Source organism: Coregonus lavaretus (genome assembly GCF_964263955.1).
Source record: "Coregonus lavaretus genome assembly, chromosome: 7".
NCBI classification, from domain to species: Eukaryota; Metazoa; Chordata; class Actinopteri; order Salmoniformes; family Salmonidae; genus Coregonus; species Coregonus lavaretus.
The window spans coordinates 24,622,450-24,648,221 of record NC_139994.1 but is presented as its reverse complement, the minus strand read 5'-3'; the positions used below and the strand labels follow the sequence as shown (position 1 = coordinate 24,648,221).

Genomic DNA, 25,772 nt, shown 5'->3' with positions numbered 1-25,772 from the left:
TATCATGTACTGCTATGAAATGCACCAAATATGTATGCACCCCTAGATAAAGCCAGAGGTTGAAAGTTTGGCAATGGTGGCTAAGCAATAGTTGTTTCTGCCAGACAGTTTGAAATTGTGAAAATTATATCATAGTCCTAAAGTGTATAAATAAGGTACAGCTTGGCAACCTACATTAGCATTAGCTTAGCATCAGGCTAAATCATTTACTAAATCAGTAATATAAATCAGTTAATATTCCATGAAGTCTCTTTGCCGCGCTCAAGGTTTTACACTAGGCTCGCAGGTTTGTGCTTTGATGCTTTCGCCTGAGGTGCTGTAAATTCAAAATACAAAGGCATGCCTAAACGACTGTTTGTCATAGTCTAGCCTATATGGTGTCTATAATGTTTTGTCATCTACGCTAAGTCGCTAACAGGAAGTGCTGTAATTTTGGAATTACGCCCAGGTAAGTGCTCGCTTTGCGTCACACTCCAGTTTAGGGGGTTAGGGGAAGGGGGGCAAACTCACAATCTTGTCACACAATTTTTTAGAACAGACCCAGTTCCGATGCTTGCCAGGGGCATCATTTAAATGTAGCTCCACCAGCAGTGAGTCATGCCTTCTCCTTTCTTAAGGCGTCAGCATGCTTCAGTTCAGCTGGTGCCTAGCCAAACCGAAAGAGTGTGCTTGTATACTCCCTTAAAATACCTTTGCCTGAGACGCCGTAGCCAGTATACACTTCCTCAAAATAGACAGAATTAATCAAAGATAACTCAAGAAATCTGTCATTAGTTTTGACGTTTTGCCGAGGAGATCTTAGTCGCGCAATTTTACATCTAACTAAGATGTTTGGTGCAGTATTTCTCAATTAAATAATGTGTATGAAAACGAGTCGTCTCTCGTTAAATGACAACAAATACTTTATTGAAAAATCCCGACTGTTGACCAATCACTGACAAAGGGCTGTGGACTTCGGCTACCGACTTCCGCTTGCCTCTAGAAATGTCTTAGTGTGCCCGAACAGCCGAAAAAAACCTTACCGAAGTCCAAAATGAACAAAAAACGTCACAAAATGCCATCATAAAATATGCACAAACTCTTCCAAACTGTTTCGTCTGGAAAGCATGCGGACGCCTTTACTCTGGAAGTCTATTTGAAAGCACAACTACAAACATCAACATAACACAACCAAAGATATAAAAAGGAACGCTTTGAGGGGAGTTCCTCTCAGGGAGAGTAGCACTTAGAACCTCGTATGGTCCGAACCCGTAAATACCCCCTCCTCATCATCAGAACTACAACAAATCCGATCTCAGGAGTACGGAGCCGCCTTTATCTATCGCTTCGCTCACAATTACAAAGAAAAACATGCAGTTAGCGTCACAGCAAAGAGTTATCAATGGCTCTTTTTACATTGTCAATTGCAAGGGCTAATGGAAGGTCAACATGGGTTAGTAGTGGTTTGGCTTCATCGATCCTTCTTGGCTCTCTGCGCCGCCAATCTCGGATTTCCACCAATCGGTAAGATGGGAGAGGGACTGTGTGGAGCAAGATGAAGCTTGCTACCTGGAAGAAGATGAATGGGGGATTGGGGGTGGTTATCCTCACCCTGAGGATAGTATAAAGTCGCTTAGTGCTCCCTAGTCTCAGTGACAAGGAGGGTGAGGCTCGGGACTGGGAGGGCTAGGGTCTTTCAACCTTAGAGCTGTCATCGGGCGCGGGGTGGCCCTCCGAGCTACCCTGGGCGGTGGGGGTCGGCAGATCGTCCGAAGGCTCCATGGGGGTGAGGGTGATCTCCACCTCACCTCGACCCTCCAGCAAAGTGGGCAGGGGCAGGCGGTGGTGGGGGGTAGACTGGGAGTTGTTGTTGTTCTTGGTGGTGGGTGGTCTCGGGGCCCTCTGGATGACCTCTACCATGGCCCTGCTCATGTCCCAGTTTGCGTGGCTGGTCCCTGGCAGCAGCAGCAGGGGCCGTGGTTCAGACTCGAGCACCACGCCCCGGTGCTCTGGGTCGCCAGTGTCCGCTACCGAATGCACGGCCTGCTGGTCCTGGAACACGACCTCCACCACCTGGGAGGAGGAGGAGGAAGAGCAAGCTTTCTGGATCACCCCTCCGGTGAGGGACTTCATGATAGGGGCTTGGTTGACCGAGGGTAGGGGCGGAGGGGGCGGTTGCGGTTGCGGAGGGGCGGTGTCCTCTGGCCGTGGCTTCCTGGGTCGTCCTCGTTTCCGTTTGGCCGGCGTGCCTCCCAGCCTGGGGCCCCCGCTGGCTGCAGCCGGAGCCTCGAGGGCCCGTTTGGTCACGGCACGGGCCCTCTGCACCACAGACGTTGGTGCCACAGGCGCCATGGTAACCGGCGGGGCTTTTTCCCTATCGGGGTAGGATAGGCTGACGCTCTGGGGGAGGATCATGACGGGGAGAGCGCCCCCTTGCTGCTGGGGCAGGGCAGTCATGGTGATGACCTTTACGCCGCCTGCGTCTTTGGGTGCCAGCGAAGGGGGCGAGGAGCGCACCGAAAGCTGGGACTTTTCCGGGACAGAGCTGCGAGGCAGGATTCGGGGCAGGTGCTTCATCAGAGCCTCCACCTGCAGGTCACGACCCCCCGGGCGTACTGACTCCGCCCCTTTGGTTGGCTTGTCACTGGACTGCAGTTTCCCTGGTGACAACTGATCCCCAACTTCTTTATCCCTCTGAGAGAAACAACATTGTGTTACCTAAAGTCTATATGAGTAGATATGGCTCATTATTACTACTATTATTACAACTTGAGAAGTATGTTTATGTACTTTGCATTTAGTCTTTGAAAGGGTATTGTTGATGCGCTACCTTAGCTTCAGAGCTGCTCCCTTCCGTCTCCGGCCCACCTCCTTTTGATGGTACTGGGTTCTTCTTGATCACCTTGTGGGGCTTTGCAGGACCTCCTGTGAGACACAGAGAAAAATGACAGATGGTTACAAGAAATTCCAACCATAAGATGGTTGCAGATGGTATTGGAGATGACTGAACACAGTGTGATGGAGATGAGGACACTGAGACTCACCTGTCATCACGGCAGAAGTGACGAGTTCAGCCTGGCTGCAGCGCGGGTTGACGATGTGCTCCTGCACAAGAAAACGGGCGATCTCGACCACTGTGTCAAAGGAACGCTTGAGGATCTTCTGGGCCCAATCACAGATGAGCTCACAAGCCGCCTCCGTCACCTCTTGCTTGTAGGTCTGCACCAGCTCCGTCAGCTCCGACTTCATGGAAGAAGAGTCTTAATCACCATTGACAGTCATTTTTGCACTTAACTATAGCAAAAGCAATAGTTATGTCCTATCATATAACCAGGAAGTGCAGTTGGCTAGTCATACATACTGGGTCGTTTTTCAGGTCCAGGTTTGGCAACAGTGGCATGTTTAGCACCGTCTTCCTGCGGATTCCACTATAACAATACGTGTCAGCGAAGGAGTTAAGGATGAACTGTAAACAGAAAGGGGAACCTCACCCTCTCCACTTATCAATAGGTTATGGTAATACTTGTTTGATCCTTTGTACTCGGTGGCATCATTCTATCCACATTTCCCACATTGTTCAACAATATAAAAATAGGATGCAAATAAGATGCATTGAAGTATAGGTGAATCCCTGAATGCTTGAATACTAAATTTGCAGGTGTCAATGCAGTTGCGGCAAGTTAAAGTAAAATTGTGTTCAAATACTTAAAGGGCCTCCCAAAACAACCTCCTGACAGACTGAAAGGATATTTGGACTGTCCCCTGCCACCGAGCCTCCGGGCTTTGATGTTGGGGAAGATGTCACGGATGATCTTCCCAAAGTTGGCAGCACTCAGAGGCCGGTGCTGCAGGTTTTCACAGTATCTCCTGGGGGATTAGGGGGCAAGAGATCATAACATTAGCTGGGTCGTTTTCATTAGGGCACACCGTAGCAAAGCGAAAATAGTATTTCTTATTGATGTCCAGGTATTCCGGGTTCACAAGTACATTTCTAATTCACTGTTACAGCTGTGCCTCATTACAATAACTTACTTGTATGTCTCGTAGACGTCTTGCTTTGGCAGGCAGGTGTCTGCGTGTTCCTCCAGGTGGCTGCGGATCCAGTTGCAGGTGTGCAGCTGGTCAGCTGTGTTGAAGGAACTGGGGTCACTGCTGCTGCTGCTCAGGACAAACGCAACATGCAACAATTTCAAAGATTTTACTGAGTTACAGTTCATATAAGGAAATCAGTCAATTTAAATAAATTCATTAGGCCCTAATTTATGGATTTCACATGACTGGGAATACAGACATGCATCGGTTGGTCACAGATACCTTCAAAAAAAAGGTAGGGGCGTGGATCAGTCAGTATCTGATGTGACCACATTTGCCTCGTGCAGCGCGACACATCTCCTTTACATAGAGTTAATCAGGCTGTTGATTGTGGCCTGTGGAATGTTGTCCCACTCCTCTTCAATGCCTGTGAGAAGTTGCTGGATATTGGCGGGAACTGGAACACGCTGTCGTACACGTCGATCCAGAGCATCCTGAACATGCTCAGTGGGTGACATGTCTGGTGAGTATGCAGGCCATGGAAGAACTGGAACATCTTTAGCTTCCAGGAATTGTGTACAGATCCTTGCGACATTGGGCCGTGCATTATCATGGTGAAACATGAGGTGATAGCGGCGGATGAATGGCACGACAATGGGCCTCAGTATCTCGTTATGGTATCTCTGTGCATTCAAATTGTCATCGATAAAATGCAATTGTGTTCGTTGTCCGTAGATTATGCCTGCCCATACCATAACCCCACCGCCACCACGGGCACTCTGTTCACAATGTTGACATCAGCAAACCTTTCGCCCACACAACGCCATATACGCTGTCTGCCATCTGCCCGTGAAGAGCACACTTCTCCAGCGTGCCAGTGGCCATCAAAGGTGAGCATTTGCCCACTGAAGTCGGTTACGACACCGAACAGCAGTCAGGTCAAGAACCTGGTAAGGACGACGAGCACGCAGATGAGCTTCCCTGAGATGGTTTCTGACAGTTTGTTCAGATATTCTTCAGTTGTGCAAACCCACAGTTTTATCAGCTGTCCGGGTTGCTGGTCTCAGACAAGGTCCTGGGCTGGCATGATTACACGTGGTCTGCAGTTGTGATGCCGGTTGGACGTACTGCCAAATTCTCTAAAATGCTGTTGGAGGCGGCTTATGGTCTCTGGCAACAGCTCTGGTGGACATCCCTGCAGTCAGCATGCCAATTGCACGCTCCCTCAAAACCTGAGACATCTGTGGCATTGTGGGATCTTTTATTTCAGCTCATGAAACATGGGACCAACACTTTACATGTCGCGTTTATATTTTTGTTCAGTGTAGTTAAGGCAGTGAACATATATATATTTTTAAGAAGATATGCACATCCCAAACCTCTCAACTGGTGCTGAGCCCCAACAATGAAAACAAATAATAATATGAAAAGCCAGCACACGGTTCATGTTGCTTCTGTTTTATTCCTGCTCAAACATACAATGTGGCACTGGCAATAACAAACAATGTGCACTCACATTTTGGCAAGCACCAAAATAACAATCACACAATTTCAATCATTGTGTTAGAACTATTTTTTACCGATTTATAAACTATAAACTAAATAATTAAGAGTTTATAAACTACTTATAGCAGCATTTATAAATATTTTTAAGTGTTACTGGGGAAGAAGTCAATATGTGACTGGGTCACTGGTTGTCAAACAGATGTAGTACATCTCTGACCTTTGTTGAGCTTTGTATGCTCCTTGAGGTTCTGTGTGTACATGTTGACAATAACACCCTTGAAAACGTGGACCTCTTCCCTTACCTTGGCAGTGTTCTCTCCTCCAAAGCTGACATCGATGCAGAAATACACCACCGCCTAAGTTGTGCCAGTGGGGCCATTGCCAGACTGAGAAAAATAGTTTGGGGAATTTGGAGATGTGTGCATGGTCGAGACACATAGATCTGCATGGTCTGCTGAAATCTGTTGATCTGCGCAGACCTGTGCAGAGTCTCTGCATCTCAAAAGCACACAATAACACCCAGATCAAAACTCCTTCTCTACAAACCTTAAACCACCAGTAGGTAGGTACAGTAGTAGGTAGGTACAGTACACCCCCTCTGGGTGGACCACTGCTTCAATGCTTGCTTGCATGACACCTAATGCATATCTAACGGACTGAATGGAAATAAAACAAATAGAGGAAGGCCATCCACGGTGGGGCTGCACAACATGAAAAAGACCTCAGCCATGCCACTGAGGACAAGTGGCAACAATGAAAGGAGAGGCTAAACATCAACCACTATCAACCACTACCACCACATACCTCTTCAGTGGGATTTGTGGGTCACAATTCAGCCTCTTCAGTCATCTGAAGAGCTACAAATATGTCCCACCAGGAGGACAATCATACAGTGCCAGACCCAGAATGATTGCTGATGATAATGATGCTCACCTTTTCTCCCCTGAACTGGGGCCAGAAGGCAGCTGGAGGTAAAGGTAGAGTTTGTCGTTGTCAGAGAAGCGCTGCACATCTTGCTGTGGGTAGGCGAGACATAGGAGCAAATCTGGGTCTTAAACCATTCATAGACAAGGCAATTCATACACAATGCAATAGCAAAGATGTATTGGCACTCACCAGGATAACGTCCACTTTGCCCTGTACATTCTTACTGCGAAAAGAAACAACAATTACAGTTAGACACAAACACATTTCTGAAGACTTTCTAATGACACTGATGGATAAGGTGTATGATATAAATGGCAGGTAATGTTGGAGAGGGTGTTGATACTACACATTACTTTATTGTCCATTTTGATGATTTAAGCAGTGGCTGTGTGGACAGAGGGGTGGGACTTACGAGATGTTGCTCTTTAGTTTCTGCAGCAGTAGGCTAGGCTCTGTGTCTCCCTCTCCTGAGTCCAGCCCCTCCCGCTTGGAGGGGTCCGCCTTCAACCTGTCCTCCGTCATTGTTTGCTCACACAGCGGTGGCAAACGCACCCTGAGGCCTCTGAAATTAGGAGAGGGTAAATGTGATAAAAGTGTTCTAAGCACTGTGGCATTTGGCTGGGGGCTGTCATTTTGCATTTTAAAAGTAACTTTTAGTTTTTGTTGAGAATGGAAAATATATCCCTCCACGTCCAATAAAGCTGGTTATTGGACATGCACAATGTTAGTGATTTTTCATCTGATAATCGGCCCAAGAACACAAGAAGAAGCCTTCTTTTTATTCCAATTAAATCAAAATGGAAACTGACAATACCAGCTTTTTAGGAAAGTAACACCTGAGGAACATACCTGACTATGATGATGGTGGTACTGATATGAGTTGTCAGGGGTTGTCAGGGTTCAATTTAGCTGACTAAACTCAATTCCATGGTGAAGGATTTTCTTATAAACTCCACCAACGGAGTGGAGCAGAGACAAGGCTTTGTGGAATTCAGCTCCGACTACATGCCCAAGGTCAATAAAAAATAAAATTAAAAAAAGATTATGCAACTCTTCAATTTACCTATGTGTATCCTCTGTAGTTGTGTGCCTTTCTTTGTTTGCTTTGTTAGGTTCTGACAAACAGTGAAAAACTAACGGACAACCAGTCAAAGCTAAAACCAAGTTTATTCACCCACTGGTTCAAACAGCTGAAAAGACAAAGACATGTTTACACAGGCCCATATATTTATACCCTCTTTTTAGGCAGTCTCCTCCTTGCACATCTGGACAGCCAATACATCTCTGTTGCTAGGCAGGAACTCAAGTGGCGACTGTTCCTTCTCACTTCATCTGACCTGACCTCGGCCCGCATTCCTCACTCCTCTCTAACTCATGGCTATCCTACCTTATCAGTGACTGAAACCAGACTGTTGCCCTTCTCCTCTCCATAGGATACATGAGATTTAACAATAACATGTTCTGACAGAATGTAAACTTTCTGCACTCCTCTTTCTCACTCAGTAGATTTCCATACACCCAGTTCTAATATGGTAACATATTTCAAGTTAGAACCCAACAGCTTAAATCCATACTTTTTCAATAAACTTTAGTCAAATACAACCACCGACTGTTTGTTCATTGCTGTTGCTCTAAGAGGGCTCATGTGCCAATTGAATCTCAACAAGGAAACAGTCAGTGGTTTTTGATTAACGTTTATTGAAAAAGTATGAATTTCAGAAAACAAAGAAAGGCACGCAATTACAGAGGAAAAACATAGGTACAAGGTAAGGGTTTCATAATTTAAATGTTTTGAAGTATTAACCTTGGGCGAATCGATGTAGTCAGAGATGAATTCCACAAAGCCTGTTCTCTGCTCCACTCCGTTGGTGGAGTTAATCAGAAACTTCCTTCACCCTGGGGTTGTCAGCCAGGTTCAATTATAATATTGAATGCAATGCAATGATGTAGGTAGGGTGTCCAATCAAAAACGCATATTCTGACCAATGGGTAAAATAATATGTTAATAGTGTAGATAATGCTCTAAGAAAATGTATGCACTCACTAAACTGTAAGTCGCTCTGGATAAGAGCGTCTGCTAAATGACTAAAAATGTACAATTTTAAAATGTAAAACCAATGGGCCCAAACATCATGTCTATCATAATCCGTTCAAATGTTATTGGAGTTTTTACCCTTTTAGGATGGCCAGAATTAGGGTGACGAAATCAATGGAGGATTCTGTGCAATAATTACATGAGGTAAGATGGATATCGATTTTGAGACATGACGTAGTATTTTCATATTTTAGTATACACTTTTCATATTAATTCGAAAACAAGCGTATCTCTGTACAAGCGTCTCTCTGTGAAATGTCAACAGAGCACTGAGCGTATACCAAGCTTTTTATTTTCAAAATCCTTTTACATTTAATTCAGCTTGTGTCATGCTAATTTTGTGACCCGCGGAAACAACTTTGAAGACGACAAGCACAAAATGTAAAATCCTCAAAAGTTGTTACGAGAAACCTGCCCCGCTATGTCAACAGAGCTCTGTGCTTATTATCGGATGTATTAGCTTACGAAATCCGACTTTTTGGAGACAATGTTAATGATATGTTAGAGAAAGACCCCACTGAACGCTTCAGAACATGAATAATCATATTTATTTTGGTCAAATGCATTAAGGAAGTTACATTTCGTCACTAATTGCATTTTCAACTAGTGGGTGGACAACCTAAATCAGGGCCGAATTTGGGGCCGAATTTGGCCTGTGGCTGATTTTATTTGGCCCCCAAAGTTTTCTGAGCAAAAAAACCTTTTATTTTTATTATTGGACATAAAAGACTGTAAAAACACCAACAAACCAGCTCTAAGTTATTTAAATTTTGGAAATCTGTTCCAAAGTATTCCCACGCATAATAGAGAGATATTTATTGTATTTTTATTTCACCTTTATTTAACCAGGTAAGCCAGTTGAGAACACGTTCTCATTTACAACTGCGACCTGGCCAAGATAAAGCAAAGCAGTGCAGAAAAAACAACAACACAGAGTTACATATGGAATAAACAAAAACAAAACGTACAGTCAATAACACAATAGAAAATCTATATACAGTGTGTGCAAATGTAGTAAGTTATGGAGGTAAGGCAATAAATAGGCCATAGTGCAAAATAATTACAATTTAGTATTAACACTGGAGTGATAGATGTGCAGAAGAGGATGTGCAAATAGAGATACTGGGGTGCAAATGAGCAAAATAAATAACAATGTAAATAACAATATGGGGATGAGGTAGTTGGGTGGGCTAATTACAGATGGGCTGTGTACAGGTGCAGTGATCAGTAAGCTGCTCTGACAACTGATGCTTAAAGTTAGTGTGGGAGATAAGTGTCTCCAGCTTCAGAGATTTTTGCAGTTCGTACCAGTCATTTGCAGCAGAGAACTGGAAGGAATGGAATGATATACAGTGGGGTCCGAAAGTATTGACACCCTTGAAAAAAACGAGTAATAATGACTGTATAAAATAAAGAATTCAAATACTGAGCTTTATACTAATACAATTGCTCAGAGAAAGAGATTTTGTTTAACAAGTAATACTTTTTTTCTCAAAAAGTTAGGGGTCAAAATGATTGACACGCCTAAAGATTCTTATAAATAAAGTAGTCAAAAGTTTAGTATTTTGTCCCATATTCATAGCACGCAATGACTACATCAAGCTTGTGACTACAAACTTGTTGGGTGCATTTGTACTTCGTTTTGGTTGTTTCAGATTATTTTGTGCCCAATGTAAATGAATGGTAAATAATGTAGTGTCATTTTGGAGTCACTTTATTGTAAATAAGAACAGAATATGTTTCTAAACACTTCTACATTAACCTAATGTGGATGCTACCAGGATTACGGATAATCCTGAATGAATAGTGAATAATGATGAGTGAGAGAGTTACAGAGGGTCAAAGATCACACCCCCAAGACATGCTAACCTCTCCTATTATTGGTAATGGTGAAAGGTTAGCATGTCTTGGGCTGGGGGTATGATCTTTGACCCTCTGTAACTTTCTCACTCATCCTTATTCACGATTAATTCAGGATTATTAATGATGAATAGTACTGCAAAAGTTAAATAGTCAATTTTTTTCGTGTCAATATATTCAATGTCCTATCAATTTTAGCATTTTTTAAATTTGTTTTTTTTTATGATAAAGTCTGGTGTGTACTGTATAGCCAATGTGGGGATCTATTTTCTTACAACTAGATGTGATGCCTAGCTTAGAAAGAATACATTAATGATTAAACATAATAGGTTTGTGCTGTACTGATATAGATTGTTTAACATAACAAGCTGTGATTAATGTGAGGAACCGTTAGGGGGTAGGCTGAGACAGACGTGTGACTCACATACACACAGCCTCTTTGTTAAACCGCTCAAGGACATGTGTTCTGCTACAAAGAAGGACAAACTATGTCTGAGGTTGCTGGGTCGAGACAAGTTGTAAAGATAACGACTAATGCCCGGCAACAGTGAAGCGCCAAGGGTCTGGGACCAGCCTGTGCGCCAACGATAGGTTGGGTAGGTCTAAACCACACCCAGCCTCTACTCTGACAGGCCCAGCAGGGAGCGGGAACTATCTCTGTCAGAGTATTTAAAGAAGAACTTATAACAATGGCTCAGTTCTCTGTCTGCCCTGCGTGGTTTTTCAGTGAGCCCGTATATATGAACATCATATTTACCATTCAAGTGTTTGCATTAATTAAAATACTAGTCTATCTTAGAAGACGTGTATTGACCTCTTTTTGTTCCTATACCAGATTTGAATTGACGCAACTTGACACCAAGCTCAAGTACAGTGAAGCGTGCAACAGCTACAAGGCTGTCACCAAAATAGAAAATAAATCAGTCAATTGAACAGCCAGGGACACTCCCACTACGGCACTATCAGTGTCTGGAATAATAAATGGGAGTAAAACATGCAACGATGCTGTCTGCATTTCCAAAACATGACACTATGGCGATTAAGTAGGATAATTAAAACAGAAGTGTTCCTTAATATAAAGCGTGATAGGCATAATGCAATGGCGCATTGAGCAATGACAGAGTGCAGCCGCTGTGAAACTGGCTCATCCGGCTGCCACTACAGTAGCACGGTGCCGAAATACTATGAGGCATGGTTTTGGAGTACCACTACCAGCCATGACGGGTCTTTTTCTCACTAGCGTTGCAAGCTACTCGCTTCCCCTACTTAGCTAGCTAGCAACTTTAATAATTTGAGACCGTTAACAATGGCTTTTTCATGTCACGGCGTATACCATTCTATGGTAATGCACTTGCAATTTGCATACTTCCCGCTTTCTGGGTTTATCGACACAACATGTTTCAATTCACTGTGGCTAGCTAGCCATCTGGCTAGCCACACACTGGTTGTCAGTTTCTGGGAATAGAAATGCACATATAACAAGCTAATTCGACAGGAATTCAACACTTGTAGATTCACTGAATGCTGTTATTTAATCTTAGCAAGTGACTACCGTTAGCTTGATAGCTAGCTAGCTGGGCTAGCTTTAAATGCTAACATTAGCAAGCAATGAAACACCATTTGAAACATGAATTGTAACAGAATTCAAACTTTTTCAACAATATATCAAAGTAATGTTTAAATTGCGCATACTATTCTGTGATATATATGATAAAACACATTTAAGTATTTATTTTATAAAAGAAAAAGAAAGTACCTGAGCCAAAGCTACAGCAAAAATCCCCTTTCCGATTTTTTTGTGATTGGACAACTATGTTATGTCTGCCTGACTACAAAGCAAACGTCAATTCCAATTGGTGGATTGTTCTAATTCTACTCAGATACCAAGTGTAACTTAAATTATATTGGTTCAATTGCTTTATTTTCTTGCTAAAGATTATTCTGATAGGAGGCGTTATGACTGGTCTGCCCAGTAACTGAGCTGATGTATCGTCTGGGGAAATTCTGCCTAGTGACAGAAACTTGATTGGTTTACACATATGGGAATATTTTCTTTACTTTTGGGGCGGATTTACATTATGCATAGATCTAGAATCAGTTTACTACTCATCTATCTTAACGTCGCTACTAAACACTGGAAACGTAAAACTGACCTTGTATCAGCATCTAGTGCAATTTAACTCCACTCTGTTTCTACTCCTTTCATTTGGACTAAATCATCGAAAATGTATAATAAAACTAACACAGCTATTGTTGAGTTTCTTGTTATATTGATTATGCTGCTGGTGAACGTTTACATGTGGTTATAAATAAGATATGTCATTTGGCCTTTTGGTCCTCTGTAGCTCAATTGGTAGAGCATGGCGCTTGTAACGCCAGGGTAGTGGGTTCGATCCCCGGGACCACCCATTCGTAAAAATGTATGCACACATGACTGTAAGTCGCTTTGGATAAAAGCGTCTGCTAAATGGCATATTATATTATTATATTATATTGTTAGAATTGTCTGCCTCCTGTATCCCACAATTCCATATTAATTGCAGCAGAACACAAAACAAGCTTTGTCGTCACATCCGGAAATTTTCAACATGGATCCAAGCGGTTTGAAGCTCAATTTCTGGGAGAATGGACCAAAACCCGGACAATTTTATTCATTTCCAGGCAGCGGTTTAACCCCAGGATGCGGACCTATCAAACACACGCTGTAAGTAAATCATTTTGAGTGATTTGAGTGGAGATCCCTAATAATGTCCTCACTTTCGATTTCCTCGGTACGCTGCAGTGCTGTATCATCATGGTGGAGCAAGCTGATGTAGCTACGCTAGTTAATTATGTTAGCTACACTAGCTCACGGACTACTGCACTGTTATTTAGTTGGGCTACTAGCTAGCTATCTAACTAAACTTAATCTGCTCTCGCGTTTTGTAATTCTATTTCCAACAAATTGACTGATGACGTGATAAGTTTTCCAACTATGCCTCGCTAGTTATCTACCGAATCATATTGTGCTTATGGTAGCTAATGCTAGTATGACATGGCAGTTAGGTAGTTAGGGAGTTAGCTAAGAAAACTCACCATAATAAAATATACTTTTGAATCATAGAAGCATATTATTTAACTATTCCTACTCCCGGCATAATTTCATTATATATACATGAGTCTAATTGGACGTCCAGCAGTTCAGCATTCATCTCTCTGTATTACATGTGTAGTGTAACGTTAGCTAATAAGACTTACCCATGACAAACTTTCACATTTTTCCCACCCTGAACTCAAGAAACCCCATGGTGACGGGAACATCAGTGCTGGGAGTGAAGTTTACAGGTGGCGTCATCATCGCAGCTGACATGCTAGGCTCCTATGGTTCCCTGGCACGGTTCCGTAACATCTCTCGACTCATGAAAGTGAACGACAGCACCATCCTGGGCGCCTCGGGCGACTACGCAGACTACCAGTACATGAAGCAGATCATCGAACAGATGGTGTAAGTTTGAGGTTTCTTTCAGAAAAAACTCAGATATGCTGTCTTGTTCCTTGATGGTGAATATTTCCATTCACAATCATGGACCAAGGCACATATATAGCAAAGAGACAAGCAGGCACATACACAGCAATCACAGTAGTTCATAGTATATGTAATGGTGATTCCCTATGAAAAGCCACTGGCACAGGAGAGAGCCGTCCATAATGCATCCACAAGAATCAGCTTTTCAAACGTTAACCATTTTGGGTGAAGTTTCCATTTATTGCACATATGAAATATAAATAGCTCCAATACACATATTCCTATACAAAATGTGCAGAGTGACGCATTCTATAAGCTGTATCTGTGATACGGTAAGAACTGTATGCCCTCTCACCTGTGCTTCCTACAGTGCATTCGAAAAGTATTCAGACCCCTTGACTTTTCCCACATTTTTTTTTACAGTTACAGCCTTATTTATTCTAAAATGGATGAAATCGTTTTTTGTCCTCAATCTACACACAATACCCCATAATGACAAAGCAAAAACAGGTTTTTAGACTGAAACCCCCCCTGGAAATATCACATTTACATAAGTATTCAGACCCTTTACTCAATACTTTGTTGAAGCACCTTTGGCAGTGATTACAGCCGAGTCTTCTTGGGTATGACGCTACAAGCTTGGCAAACCTGTATTTTGGGAGTTTCTCCCATTCTTCTCTGCAGATTCTCTCAAGCTCTGTCAGGTTGGATGGGGAGTGTCGCTGCAAAGCTATTTATCTCTCCAGAGATGTTCGATCGGGTTCAAGTCCGGGCTCTGGCTTGGCTGTGTGCTTAGGGTCATTGTCCTGTTGAAAGGTAAACCTTTGCCCCAGTCTGAGGTCCTGAGCCCTCTGGAGCAGGTTTTTATCAAGGATCTCTCTGTACTTTGCTATGTTCATCTTACCCCCGATCCTGACTAGTCTCCCAGTCCCTGCCCCCGAAAAACATCCCCACAGCATGATGCTGCCACCACCTCTGTTTTTATAGAAAGCTCAACATTTGAGCTGTCATTAAGTAGTAGAAAATATGGTAAATATGGAATAGTTTGTGATATTAAAATGAAGAGCACAGGGAAGATCATCTTCCAGAATTATTTTACCCCTGTGAATTCCTACATCCTATGGAAGAAGGTGCTCTGAGTGTCATTAGAGCAGAGAGTACAGTTGGGTGATGGTTTGGCATTGTTTTGATATAATTTCCAGGGAGTAAAATAAATGCTGTGAACAAAATTAAAGTTAATCATTTGGTGAATCGGATTTCTGGAAGATGGAGCTATATTGTGCCAGATTGTGTAAAAAAAATCTCAATTGGCAAACAATCTGTCAATTGAAAGCGGCTTGGATGAGGTATTTACTAGAAGGGAATACATTTCAGATGCGAGACCTCTTTTTCCAAGCAGTACCTTATGAAAGGGATGAAGGTTAAGCTTAGTTTCCCAAGGTACCCCATGAGCAAGGTACCCCATGAGCACTCACAGTGCAGTTGGAAAGTATTCAGACCCCTTGACTTTTTCCAAATTGTTACGTTACAGCCTTATTCTAAAATGGATTATAAATAAATAAAAATATGCTTAAACAGGTTCTTAGAAATGTTTGCAAATGTATAAAAAAAAAAACGAATAATAACCTTATTTACATAAGTATTCAGACCCTTTGCTATGAGACTCGAAATTGAGCTCAGGTGCATCCTGTTTCCATTGATCATCCTTAAGATGTTTATATAACTTGATTGGAGTCCACCTGTGGTAAATTAAATTGATTGGACATGATTTGGAAAGGCACACACGTCTATATAAGGTCCCACAGTTGACAGTGCACGTCAGAGCAAAAACCAAGCCATGAGGTCGAAGGAATTGTCCGTAGAGCTCAGCGACAGGATTGTGTCGAGGCACAGATCTGGGGAAGGGTACCAAAAAATGTCTGCAGCATTGAAGGTCCCCAAGAACACAGTGGCCTCAATCATTCTTAAATGGAAGAAGTTTGGAACCACCATGACTCTTCCTAGAGCTGGCTGCCTGGCCAAACTGAGCAATCGGGGGAGAAGGGCCTTCGTCAGGGATGTGACCAAGAACCCGATTGTCTCTGACAGAGCTCCAGAGTTCCTACGATGAAGCATGGTTGTGGCAGCATCATGCTGTGGGGATGTTTTTCAGCGGCAGGGACTGGGAGATTAGTCAGGATCAAGGGAAAGATGAACGGAGCAAAGTACAGCGAGATCCTTGATGAAAACATGCTCCAGAGCCCTCCCACTGGGGTGATGGTTCACCTTCCAACAGGAAAACGACCCTAAGCACACAGCAAAGACAATACGGGAGTGTCTTCGGGACAAGTCTTTGAATGTCCTTGAGTGGCCCAGCCAGAGCCCGGACTTGAACCCGATCTAACATCTCTGGAGAGACCTGAAAATAGCTGTGCAGCGATGCTCCCCATCCAACCTGACAGAACTTGAGAGGATCTGCAAAGAAGAATGGGAGAAACTCCCCAAATACAGGTGTGCCAAACATGTAGCGTCATACCAAGACTTGAGGCTGTAATCTCTGCCAAAGGTGCTTCAACAAAGTACTGAGTGAAGGGTCTGAATACTTAAGTAAATGTAATATTTTTACTTTTTTATAAATTTGCAAAAAACTTTAAAAACCTGTTTTTGTTTTGTCCTTATGGGGTATTGTGTGTAGATTGAGGGGAAAAAAACAATTTAATCAATTTTAGAATAAGGCTGTAACGTAACAAAATGTGGAAAAAGTAAAGGGGTCTGAATACTTTCCGAATGCACTGTAGACAAATGTAATTGAAGTAGAAAAGAACAAGGTGCCAGGCAGGTTGTGATTTGGTTGGATGCGTGGAGACCGTCATCCCAAACATTTCTGACTTTATGTGCACTCCATTGTCATGCCATAGGGGAAACGAGATAGGGTGCCCTCCCACCTGGAGACCAAAAGAATGGAAAATTGGCAATTGGATGTACCAGTTGGAGTTGGGTTTGATTCCACAAATGTTTTAAGCCAGACGCCAAACTGAAATGGCATGAGAAATAATAGGGCCAAATCATAATTTAGATTGTTTCAGAGAAACATTTGAATAAATTAGGTTTTGTAATCTGTGCAGGTCAACATGAAGCTTGCTTGTCATGACAAGCAAGCTTCTGGATTTAGCCAAGTAGCAAGCAAATGACCAAGAGTACCACTGGAGGTTTGGGAGGCTTTTTCCACCTAAGGTCTTTTGTCTCTGTAACATGGAGAGTTTTTAAAATAGTTTTTTTGTTCCTCCAGATACATTTGGAGATTGAGTACATTTTCTTCCAATAGCCATCAGGTGGTGCTACAGGGAGCATTGAACAGAACAAAAATATTAATGAAAAGATGTTCAACCACTGAAATGAATAGATAGATGTAGTCCATCTGTTTCTACATCATTTAAAGTCTGTTAAAATTATTCAGTACAATATTTAGCAAGGAGGGATACATTCGGACACCCAGATATAAAACATTCTGGACCACTGGGATATTTAAAGGAATAGACGACTCTGGTCTATTGTTCAGTGGTAGTAATGCAGACTTCCCCTAACTGATCTTGTATCGTGCAATTTTTCTAAAAGCATTGAAGATATCTAAAAGGTGGGGAAGAGACTGAGAAACATTCTGGAGGGGTCGCTTTGTATGAAAGGTTTCTGGCATCATTTCCTTCACTTTGGTGCTGAAACCTTTGCTTGGTTATCTCCTTGAGGACCACGAGTGATCAGATCTGTCTGTGTTTGTGTCCCAGGATCGATGAGGAGCTCCTAGGTGACGGTCACAGCTACAGCCCCAAAGCCATCCACTCCTGGTTGACGCGGGTAATGTACAACCGCCGCAGCAAGATGAACCCACTGTGGAACACTGTGGTCATCGGTGGATTTTACAACGGCGAGAGGTGGGCTGAGTTTTCAACATCCTTTAACTAGTCATTTTTTGTCCTTATCAGAGGTCATGCCAAGAGGTGGAACTCTTGAAATTGCTTAGAAATGTGGGCGTGCCCGTTGCCATATTAAATAGAATATTTAAACCATGACCCTGGTTAGTTTTTGCCTTTAACAAACCTCCTACCCTGGTCTCGATGTTAACATCAAACTGACTTGGGATCTGCAGATATAAATACATATTGTAGCTAGCTACACCAAAATAAATGCATAACTTGACATCAACTTGTATTTTTCTCTAGCTTCCTGGGCTATGTGGACAAGCTGGGTGTGGCCTATGAGGCACCTACAGTGGCGACAGGGTTTGGCGCTTACCTGGCGCAGGTGAGAGGCCAAATGAGCGAATGAACACGAGGGAACTGCTACTGGGTGGCAGTAATGACTTCTATACATTTCATGGTTTATAATTTATCTTTAGCAATTGAAAGATAAGATGCCATAGTTTCTATTCGCAAGATTGGCTAAAGTTGTAATTCCTTTTCCAAGTTGTAGAGCTGAGCTACACTAGTTCATATTGAAGTAGTGGCAACCCCTTCTGGGACAAGAAATTGTATGAATATAATTGGAAGGAATCTGTACTGCATGATGCGTCTGCATCAAATTCAGATGTTACCTCATGTTGATACTGTATGTAAAAATGGATGTTCGAGTTCTACACGGACCCTTGCAGTATGTCTGGGTTTGTTGACTGTAAGGTTATTATATTTGTGTCCATGCTATAAGGTTATTCTATTTGTGTAAGGTTATTCTATTTGTGTCCATACTATAAGGTTATTCTATTTGTGTAAGGTTATTCTATTTGTGTCCATACTATAAGGTTATTCTATTTGTGTCCATACTATAAGGTTATTCTATTTGTGTAAGGTTATTCTATTTGTGTCCATACTATAAGGTTATTCTATTTGTGTAAGGTTATTCTATTTGTGTCCATACTATAAGGTTATTCTATTTGTGTAAGGTTATTATATTTGTGTCCATACTATAAGGTTATTCTTTGTGTCCATGCTATAAGGTTATTCTTTGTGTCCATGTTATAAGGTTATTCTATTTGTGTCCATGCAGCCCCTGATGAGGGAGGTGGTGGAGAACAAGGTGGAGATCACCAAGGATGAGGCCCGGGCTCTGATTGACCGCTGCCTCAAAGTGCTGTACTATCGCGACGCTCGCTCTTACAACAGGGTGAGTCGTTAGTCTCGGAACTGTCCTGAATTTTTTTTGCTGCTATTTAACAGCACATTGGGAATGTCAATGTTTCTATTTTGAAGCTACCAGTCTCGTAGCTATTTGTGACAGACTGTTTCTGTTTATAGCATGAAATTGCCATTGTGACAAAAGAAGGCGTGGAGATTACTGGCCCCATGTCCTGTGAGACCAACTGGGAAATTGCCCACATGGTCAGGTAGGTTATAGCCACATGACTGTCTAGTCAGAAGTGTCCATCAAGTTGGTATTATGTTTAGTGTAGTAAACTTAGTTTATCACTTGAGGAAAATTCTGTTTAAAATTGTCATTTCTTTGTCCTAAATTGATTAAAGCATTTCATTGAGCAGATACATTGTAGAGCTTGTGGAATATTTCACACAGGATGTGCCTCTCTAATTAATGTGATAAGAATGACATTTTCTTTTGCAGTGGGTTTGAATGAGGACGATGTTGGCGATTCAGGACTACGTTAAGCCACACTATTGGTCTGTTCCATTACATTCTAAAATGTTACCACTTTGATAGGACTGCTATGTAACAATTTTAGTTCCCCCCCCCCTTTTGTAATATGAAAAATAAATGTAAAACATCTGAATGGGTGAGTTATTTAAACTTGAATGACAGTCAGGCTTAAAATAAATCTGAAGTTCTGAGATTCTCTTCATATACTGTAATTGGAAAGGTCCACACACAAGCAGAGCAGAGGGCAAACATTCTTGGGAAGAAATGACACCTAAGCACTTGTAGACTTTTGTAATACTCACATTTATCCACATCAAAGTGGTAAAAGAGGACCCTGTGTCAAGAGCAAATCCTGTCTGCTTCCATGTTAAGCACAAATTATTTTCGGTTCAACCATACAGAACTGCACCGGACTATGCTGTTAATACCACAAAGGAAATCCCACCATTAAAGCAGAGTTGACACTTTATTTCATATTTAAAAATAGTGAATTGTTCAGGTGAAGAAAAATAAACCAAGAGGTAGGATGGAATCCAAGAGAAGGCAGTTGGTAAGGCATGATCTGAGATTTCCTGTGAACGGCGTGGTTGGTTTTCTTGAGGTAATTTCTCATTAGACGTGATTACATTAAAGGCTAGATCGCTTTCAGTACATAAACAGAAATAGGGAAATTGAAACAATGGCCAAATGATAAGGGATGGGCTACATCTGTCTTTGCTAAATCCATCACAGCTTTATAAATGAACAGTAGATTAGAAGATATGGCAGAGCTCTGGCACCATTTCTACATGCACATACAGTCGTACATTTAAGTGAGTTTTAACAGAATATCAAACAATCCCTACTAGAAGTGACATTCTGATCTCTAAGCCTAGGAATGACCATTTCAATCAATTCTTAAGAAATTAGAGTACAAGTTATTTACAAAGCCTTTAGTCTAGTGCTGACAGGAAGGGACCATTTAATTGCATAAGACAGGTTGTGTTAGTCATATTTAATGGTTGAACCTTATAGGGTTACACGTAAGACAAACATAGAAAGACATACAGCAGCTTGTCATAGAAAATGTACAAAAACACATTTGAATGTTCCACCCACAGAACAGCAAAAGTTACCTCACCTTCCGAAGTGAAAGGAACAAACAGGTGCACAGTTTAACGGGGGTCCGGTAAAGTCTCCAGAGCTATCCCATCTCTGCTTCAAATGTCACAATTCCCTTGGTTTGAAAGTGTCAATAGATACAAGTCCGTAATCTGTGGTGTCAGTCAAAAAAAAAAAATATCAATCCGTTTCCTCAAAACCGTGGAAAGACTCCAGATCGCTGTCCTTCTCAAACACCTGTTTGAGTGCTTGCGGGTTGGGTGGCGGCGAGGGCAAGGTGTCTGAAACCACCCCTTTGTCCTCTGGCTCCACTTTCATTAGCACTTCAGCGCTCTTCATCGACCTTGCCGGAGAAAGCGCGACCAGAGCCTCGGTCAGGCTCTGCACCAGTTCTGCAGGGCCTTCCTCTCCTTCCTCCTGTGGCGGTGTGCTGACCATCATGAAGGACTGCTGGAGGATCTGAGGCTGCGTGACCAAGCATGAGACCACGTCACCCAGACATTCCACCAGCATTAGGGCCAGGTCAGCTGGCCCCAGAGCCACAGCTCCTTCATTCTGGGTGTACATCTCGCACCAGCGGGCCTGCAGAAACTCCTTCATAACAGGCGCCACACACAGCTCCAGGGGCTGCAAGCGGCAGGAGCAACCGATTGGGATCACCGCCGGCAGGGTGTTGCTGCTGTTGAGGGCAGCCAGGAAGTCGTCAGCCAGGTGGCCGTGGTGGGTGTCAATGATCAGCAGACCTTTTCCCCCTGCCTGGGGGTTCACATGCTTCTGCCACACCTTAGAGAGCCACAGCTGGAGCCGCTCGTCGTCCGTAAAGCCTTGCGGGCGCGCCTCCAGGAAGACCGAGTCCGGGATGGCCTTCTGGAGGTGTGGAGGGTTGCCTTTGAGGAACACCATGGTGGGCAGCATGGTGCCGTCGGCCAGCCCCGCTAGGACCACCTCTATCAGGGGCTCCCTGGTGCCGATCAACTGGAACGCCTCAGGGCTCGTCTTGAGATTATCCAGGTCCACGAACACAGAGAGCTCGTCGATGCATCCGATGGAGGGTGGCCGGAAACCGACATCTTTGACCTGCTTGCAGACAAAGCGAGTGAAGATGCGGACGCTCTCGTATACGTTGCGCGGCAGTGGGCGCTTGGCCGAGCAGGAGGCCTGCAGGCTGAGGTTGTGGCGGAGCATGAACTCCACAGCCCACTCGTAGAACTCACCGATCTCGTGCGACTCCTCCAAGGCCTGCGTGGCTGTCTTGAGCAGGTTTTCCTCTGTGACTGGCAGCTGCTGCTCCCGCTGGCACATCACCCACTCTGCGATGCGGTCCGTGTTCCAGATCCAGTTCTTCTGGAGGCGCTGGCTCTCCTGCTGGAGCATCCAGTCCTGGATGAGTTCTGGCTGGGTGCCAAAGCGCAGGGATGCCTGGGAGAAGCCGCTGCACAGGGCGTAGAGCAACACCTTCAGCTGGTGCACCGTCAATTTGGTTGACCCTTCTTTCCTGGATTTACCCATCCTGGCCTCTCCTTCGTGGAAAAGCGCTCTGTTGCTCAGCCCCTCGAACCCGTGGGACTCCACTGCCTGGGGCTCCATCACATGGCCCAAGCCGCCGACCTTGGGCGTTGTCCAGACACCATTGGATGCAGCAGGAGCAGTGGAGGGCATGGTTTTATTGGGACCAAGGACCGTGATCGTCATGCTGGGCTTGGAGGATAGCAGCGGTTTGATAGAGAGCAGGGTGGAACTATTGCTAGCTGGTAGCAGATGGATAGGCACAAAAGACCCTCCTTGACCTGGGTTGATTTCCGTACCAACAATGCTACAGGAGGAATGAAAAGAAACAAACATGTTAGTTTTCAGGAAGCTCAGTCAATTACACACACATTTGATAAAGTAGCAATGGAGTGTCACAGTGCAACCAAAGCGTAACTAGGCTTCAACTTGAGCAAACTCAGTTCTGTCCAACAGTAAGTAATTTCACTCAATATATAAGATAATATTAAATACCTTTGAGAAGCCTCCTCAGGAACATCTGAATGGGGGGAAAAAATTAAAACATGAAAGGGTTGCCATTTAGAAAGGTTTGACCTTATACAAAGATACTTAAATATCAGAAGGTGGAACTCAACTTAACCTTCCACCTCCAGCTTTCTGAAGTTTGCAGCATCATGGTCTGGGTGATCCACTAGATGGTTGGCCATCATATCGCCCACCTTGGTCTTGTAGTTACAAGACGTGCACCTCATCTCATCCATTCTGAAATGGGACCAACAGAGGATTTCGAGCAATCAGTATTAAAACACTACATTCAGTTAAATACTGCCCAAAAAATTGTCTGAGGAAATGATTGTTACCTTGGGTATGACTCATACATGGCCAGATATTGGGTGGTGCTCTTGCGAGTCACGTGGTTACTGCAAGTGAAAAGAGACAGAAAACATGTCGTACACCTTTCTCCAAACCAACATTTCAATTACCCACTGATGTAAGAAATAATTAGGGGAATCTTCAGTTGACGTTAACATCTTGGGAGTGTGGGGTGTTGAGCAACGTCACTCACTTGATCATGTGATTGGCGTAGGCCCGGGAGCAACAGGTGCAGTAGCGACACAAGGAGCAGTGGACGTAGGTGGGGAAGTGGTTGGCAAAGTCGGGAATCTTAAAGGTGCACTCCATGCAGTTCTGTTGGTCCAGCGATGCACTGTGGGGAAGGAAGTGGAAGGAATGCAGGTTACCCATGGTGCACAGCGATGGAAGGTCAAGCTTATCCATTTTAGATATTCAATTTCTATCCGCATCATCCTAGAACACTGCTCCAAATGTTGCTATACGGCAAAGATAAAAGCTTTGTTTACAGTATTCATTTAAACTCAATTGAGTCTGAATAAAGCTTGGAGTCAATTCCATTTCATGCCAATAAAGTCAGGGGGGAACACATCAACCCTCTACCTCATCTGGAACTTAGTGAGCAGCTCCATAAGGCTCTCAACAGGCTTCTTCTTGGGCTCGGGTTTTTGGGGAGCAGACGGAACATCAATCACTTTGGAGGGCCGGAGGTCTCCTCGGCCCGAAGACTCCTGATAGTAGTACTGCTTGCCCTGCAGCGCATAGGCCCGGATGGTCACCTGGAACACAGACATATTCTTAGACCACTATTAATATACAGTACCAGTCAAACGTTTGGACACACCTACTCATTCCAGGGTTTTTCTTTATTTTTACTATTTTCTACATTGTAGAATAATAGTGAAGACATAAACTATGAAATAACACATATGGAATCATGTAGTAACCAAAAAAAGTGTTAAAACAAAATATATTTTATATTTGAGATTCTTCGAAGTAGCCACCCTTTTCCTTGACAGCTTTGCACACTCTTGGCATTCTCTCAACCAGCTTAAGAGGTGGTCACCTGGAATGCATTTCAATTAACAGGTGTACCTTGTTAAAAGTTTTTCCTTCTTAATGCGTTTGAGCCAATCAGTTGTGTTGTGACAAGGTAGGGGTGGTATACAGAAGATAGCCCTATTTGGTAAAAGACCAAGTCCATATTATGGCAAGAACAACTCAAATAAGCAAAGAGAAACAACAGTCCATCATTACTTTAAGACATGAAGGTCAGTCAATACGGGACAGTTCAAGAACTTTGAAAGTTTCTTCAAGTGCAGTCGCAAAAACCATCAAGCGCTATGATGAAACTGGCTCTCATGAGGACCGCCACAGGAATGGAAGACCCAGAGTTACCTCTGCTGCAGAGGATAAGTTCATTAGAGTTAACTGCACCTCAGATTGCACACATCTCAACATCAACTGTTCAGAGGACACTGCGTGAATCAGGCCTTCATGGTCAAATTGCTGCAAAGAAACCACTACTAAAGGACACCAATAAGAAGACTGGTACTGTACATCAATAATAATCCCATTATGCAAAGGGTCAATGCATAACATTCACAGAGAAAGTACAGACAAAAATTCTGAATATCATACCCTAGCAATCACTCACGCATGTGCGCACACACACATGTATACACACACACATACAGATTGCACACACACACACCTTGGTACCAGGCTTCAGGCCCTCCAGCTGCCGTGGCTTGAGGTGGGTTTTGTGGTACTGCACCTTGTGCTCTGCCCGGTCCTTGGCGAAGAGGAATTGAAGCCGGCACCGGTCACATTGAAACACAGTTTTTTTCTGCACACAAACACGAGGAAAATGGGTTTCAGAAAGAAAATGGAGTGGAATAGACTGGCTGCCAATGTATCTGATGTAGCCTCATTGGGTTTACCTGGTGGCGGTTGTAGTGGTTCTGGTAGTTGCTGCTGGAACGGAACACCTTGAGGCAGTAGGGGCACAGCAGATTGGCTGTGCCGTTGTGGACCTCACGGAAGTGGGCGAAAACGTCCACATACAGGGACGAGCGGTAGTCGCATACCTTCACAAAGAAAAGAGAAGTGGGGGTGGGGGGGGGTGAATTACATGAGACCATTTTAAGGGTGAATTGCATTAGGAGACACTACGTGTTGATATAGTGAGCTTTTCCCCAGGACAAGGACATTGCGTAGAAATGCACTCACCGGCCAGTTTATTAGGCCACCCCGTTCATGAAAATGGATCACTCATACAGACAGTGAGTGACGTAGTCGTGGCTTGCAAGCAGACAGGCATCGGGGCATTCCGTTACTGTTCGATTGAACATTAGAATGGGCAAAACGAGTGACCTAAGCGACTGAGCGTGGTTTTATCGGCGGTGCCAGGTGCGCCGGATCCAGTATCTCAGAAAGGGCCGCCATCCTGGGCTTTTCACGCACGACAGTGTCTAGGGTTTACCGAGAATGGTGCGACAAACAAAAAAACATCCAGTCAGCGGCAGTCCTGTGGGCGAAAACAGCTCATTAATGAGGTGGAAGGAGAATGGCAAGAATCGTGTAAGCTAACAGGCAGGCCACAGACAGACATAACGGCGCAGTACAACAGTGGTGTGTAGAACGGCATCTCGGAACGCACAACTTGTCACGGATGGGCTATTGCAGTAGACAACCACACCGGGTTCCACTCCTATCAGCTAAAAACAATAAGAAGCGGCTCCAGTGGACACGTGATTACCAACACTGGACAACTGTGAAAAAACACTGACTGGAACATGACAGCGA

At 43.7% G+C, this 25,772-nt stretch overlaps 2 protein-coding genes across 4 annotated transcripts; one reads left to right on the top strand and one right to left on the bottom strand.

The window, feature by feature from the left end:
• Positions 1-887: 887 nt before the first annotated feature.
• On the bottom strand, positions 888-12,203 carry LOC311132770 (DNA-binding protein RFX5-like). 3 transcript variants are annotated; one of them, XM_084166073.1, is made up of 10 exons: positions 12,156-12,203; positions 6,857-7,006; positions 6,634-6,667; positions 6,451-6,533; positions 4,012-4,137; positions 3,730-3,846; positions 3,341-3,419; positions 3,024-3,222; positions 2,810-2,904; positions 888-2,673 (listed from the first exon to the last, which is right to left on the bottom strand). In XM_084166073.1, the coding sequence occupies exons 2-10, from the start codon at positions 6,964-6,966 to the stop codon at positions 1,666-1,668; spliced, it is 1,851 nt and encodes a 616-aa protein (XP_084022199.1). In that variant the 5' UTR covers positions 6,967-7,006; positions 12,156-12,203; the 3' UTR covers positions 888-1,665. The 3 variants fall into 3 exon arrangements, with proteins under 3 accessions (XP_084022199.1, XP_084022201.1, XP_084022200.1); XM_084166075.1 differs by lacking the exon at positions 12,156-12,203 and adding an exon at positions 8,249-8,277 and having other exon boundaries at positions 1,571-2,673; XM_084166074.1 differs by lacking the exon at positions 12,156-12,203 and adding an exon at positions 7,294-7,380 and having other exon boundaries at positions 1,571-2,673.
• Positions 12,204-12,948: 745 nt separating this feature from the next.
• Positions 12,949-19,656, top strand: LOC311132769 (proteasome subunit beta type-4-like). The gene is made up of 7 exons (XM_084166072.1): positions 12,949-13,103; positions 13,677-13,883; positions 17,666-17,812; positions 18,101-18,182; positions 18,921-19,037; positions 19,169-19,257; positions 19,491-19,656. Exons 1-7 carry the CDS (start codon positions 12,988-12,990, stop codon positions 19,501-19,503), a joined length of 771 nt encoding a protein of 256 aa, XP_084022198.1. The 5' UTR covers positions 12,949-12,987; the 3' UTR covers positions 19,504-19,656.
• Positions 19,657-25,772: the final 6,116 nt, after the last annotated feature.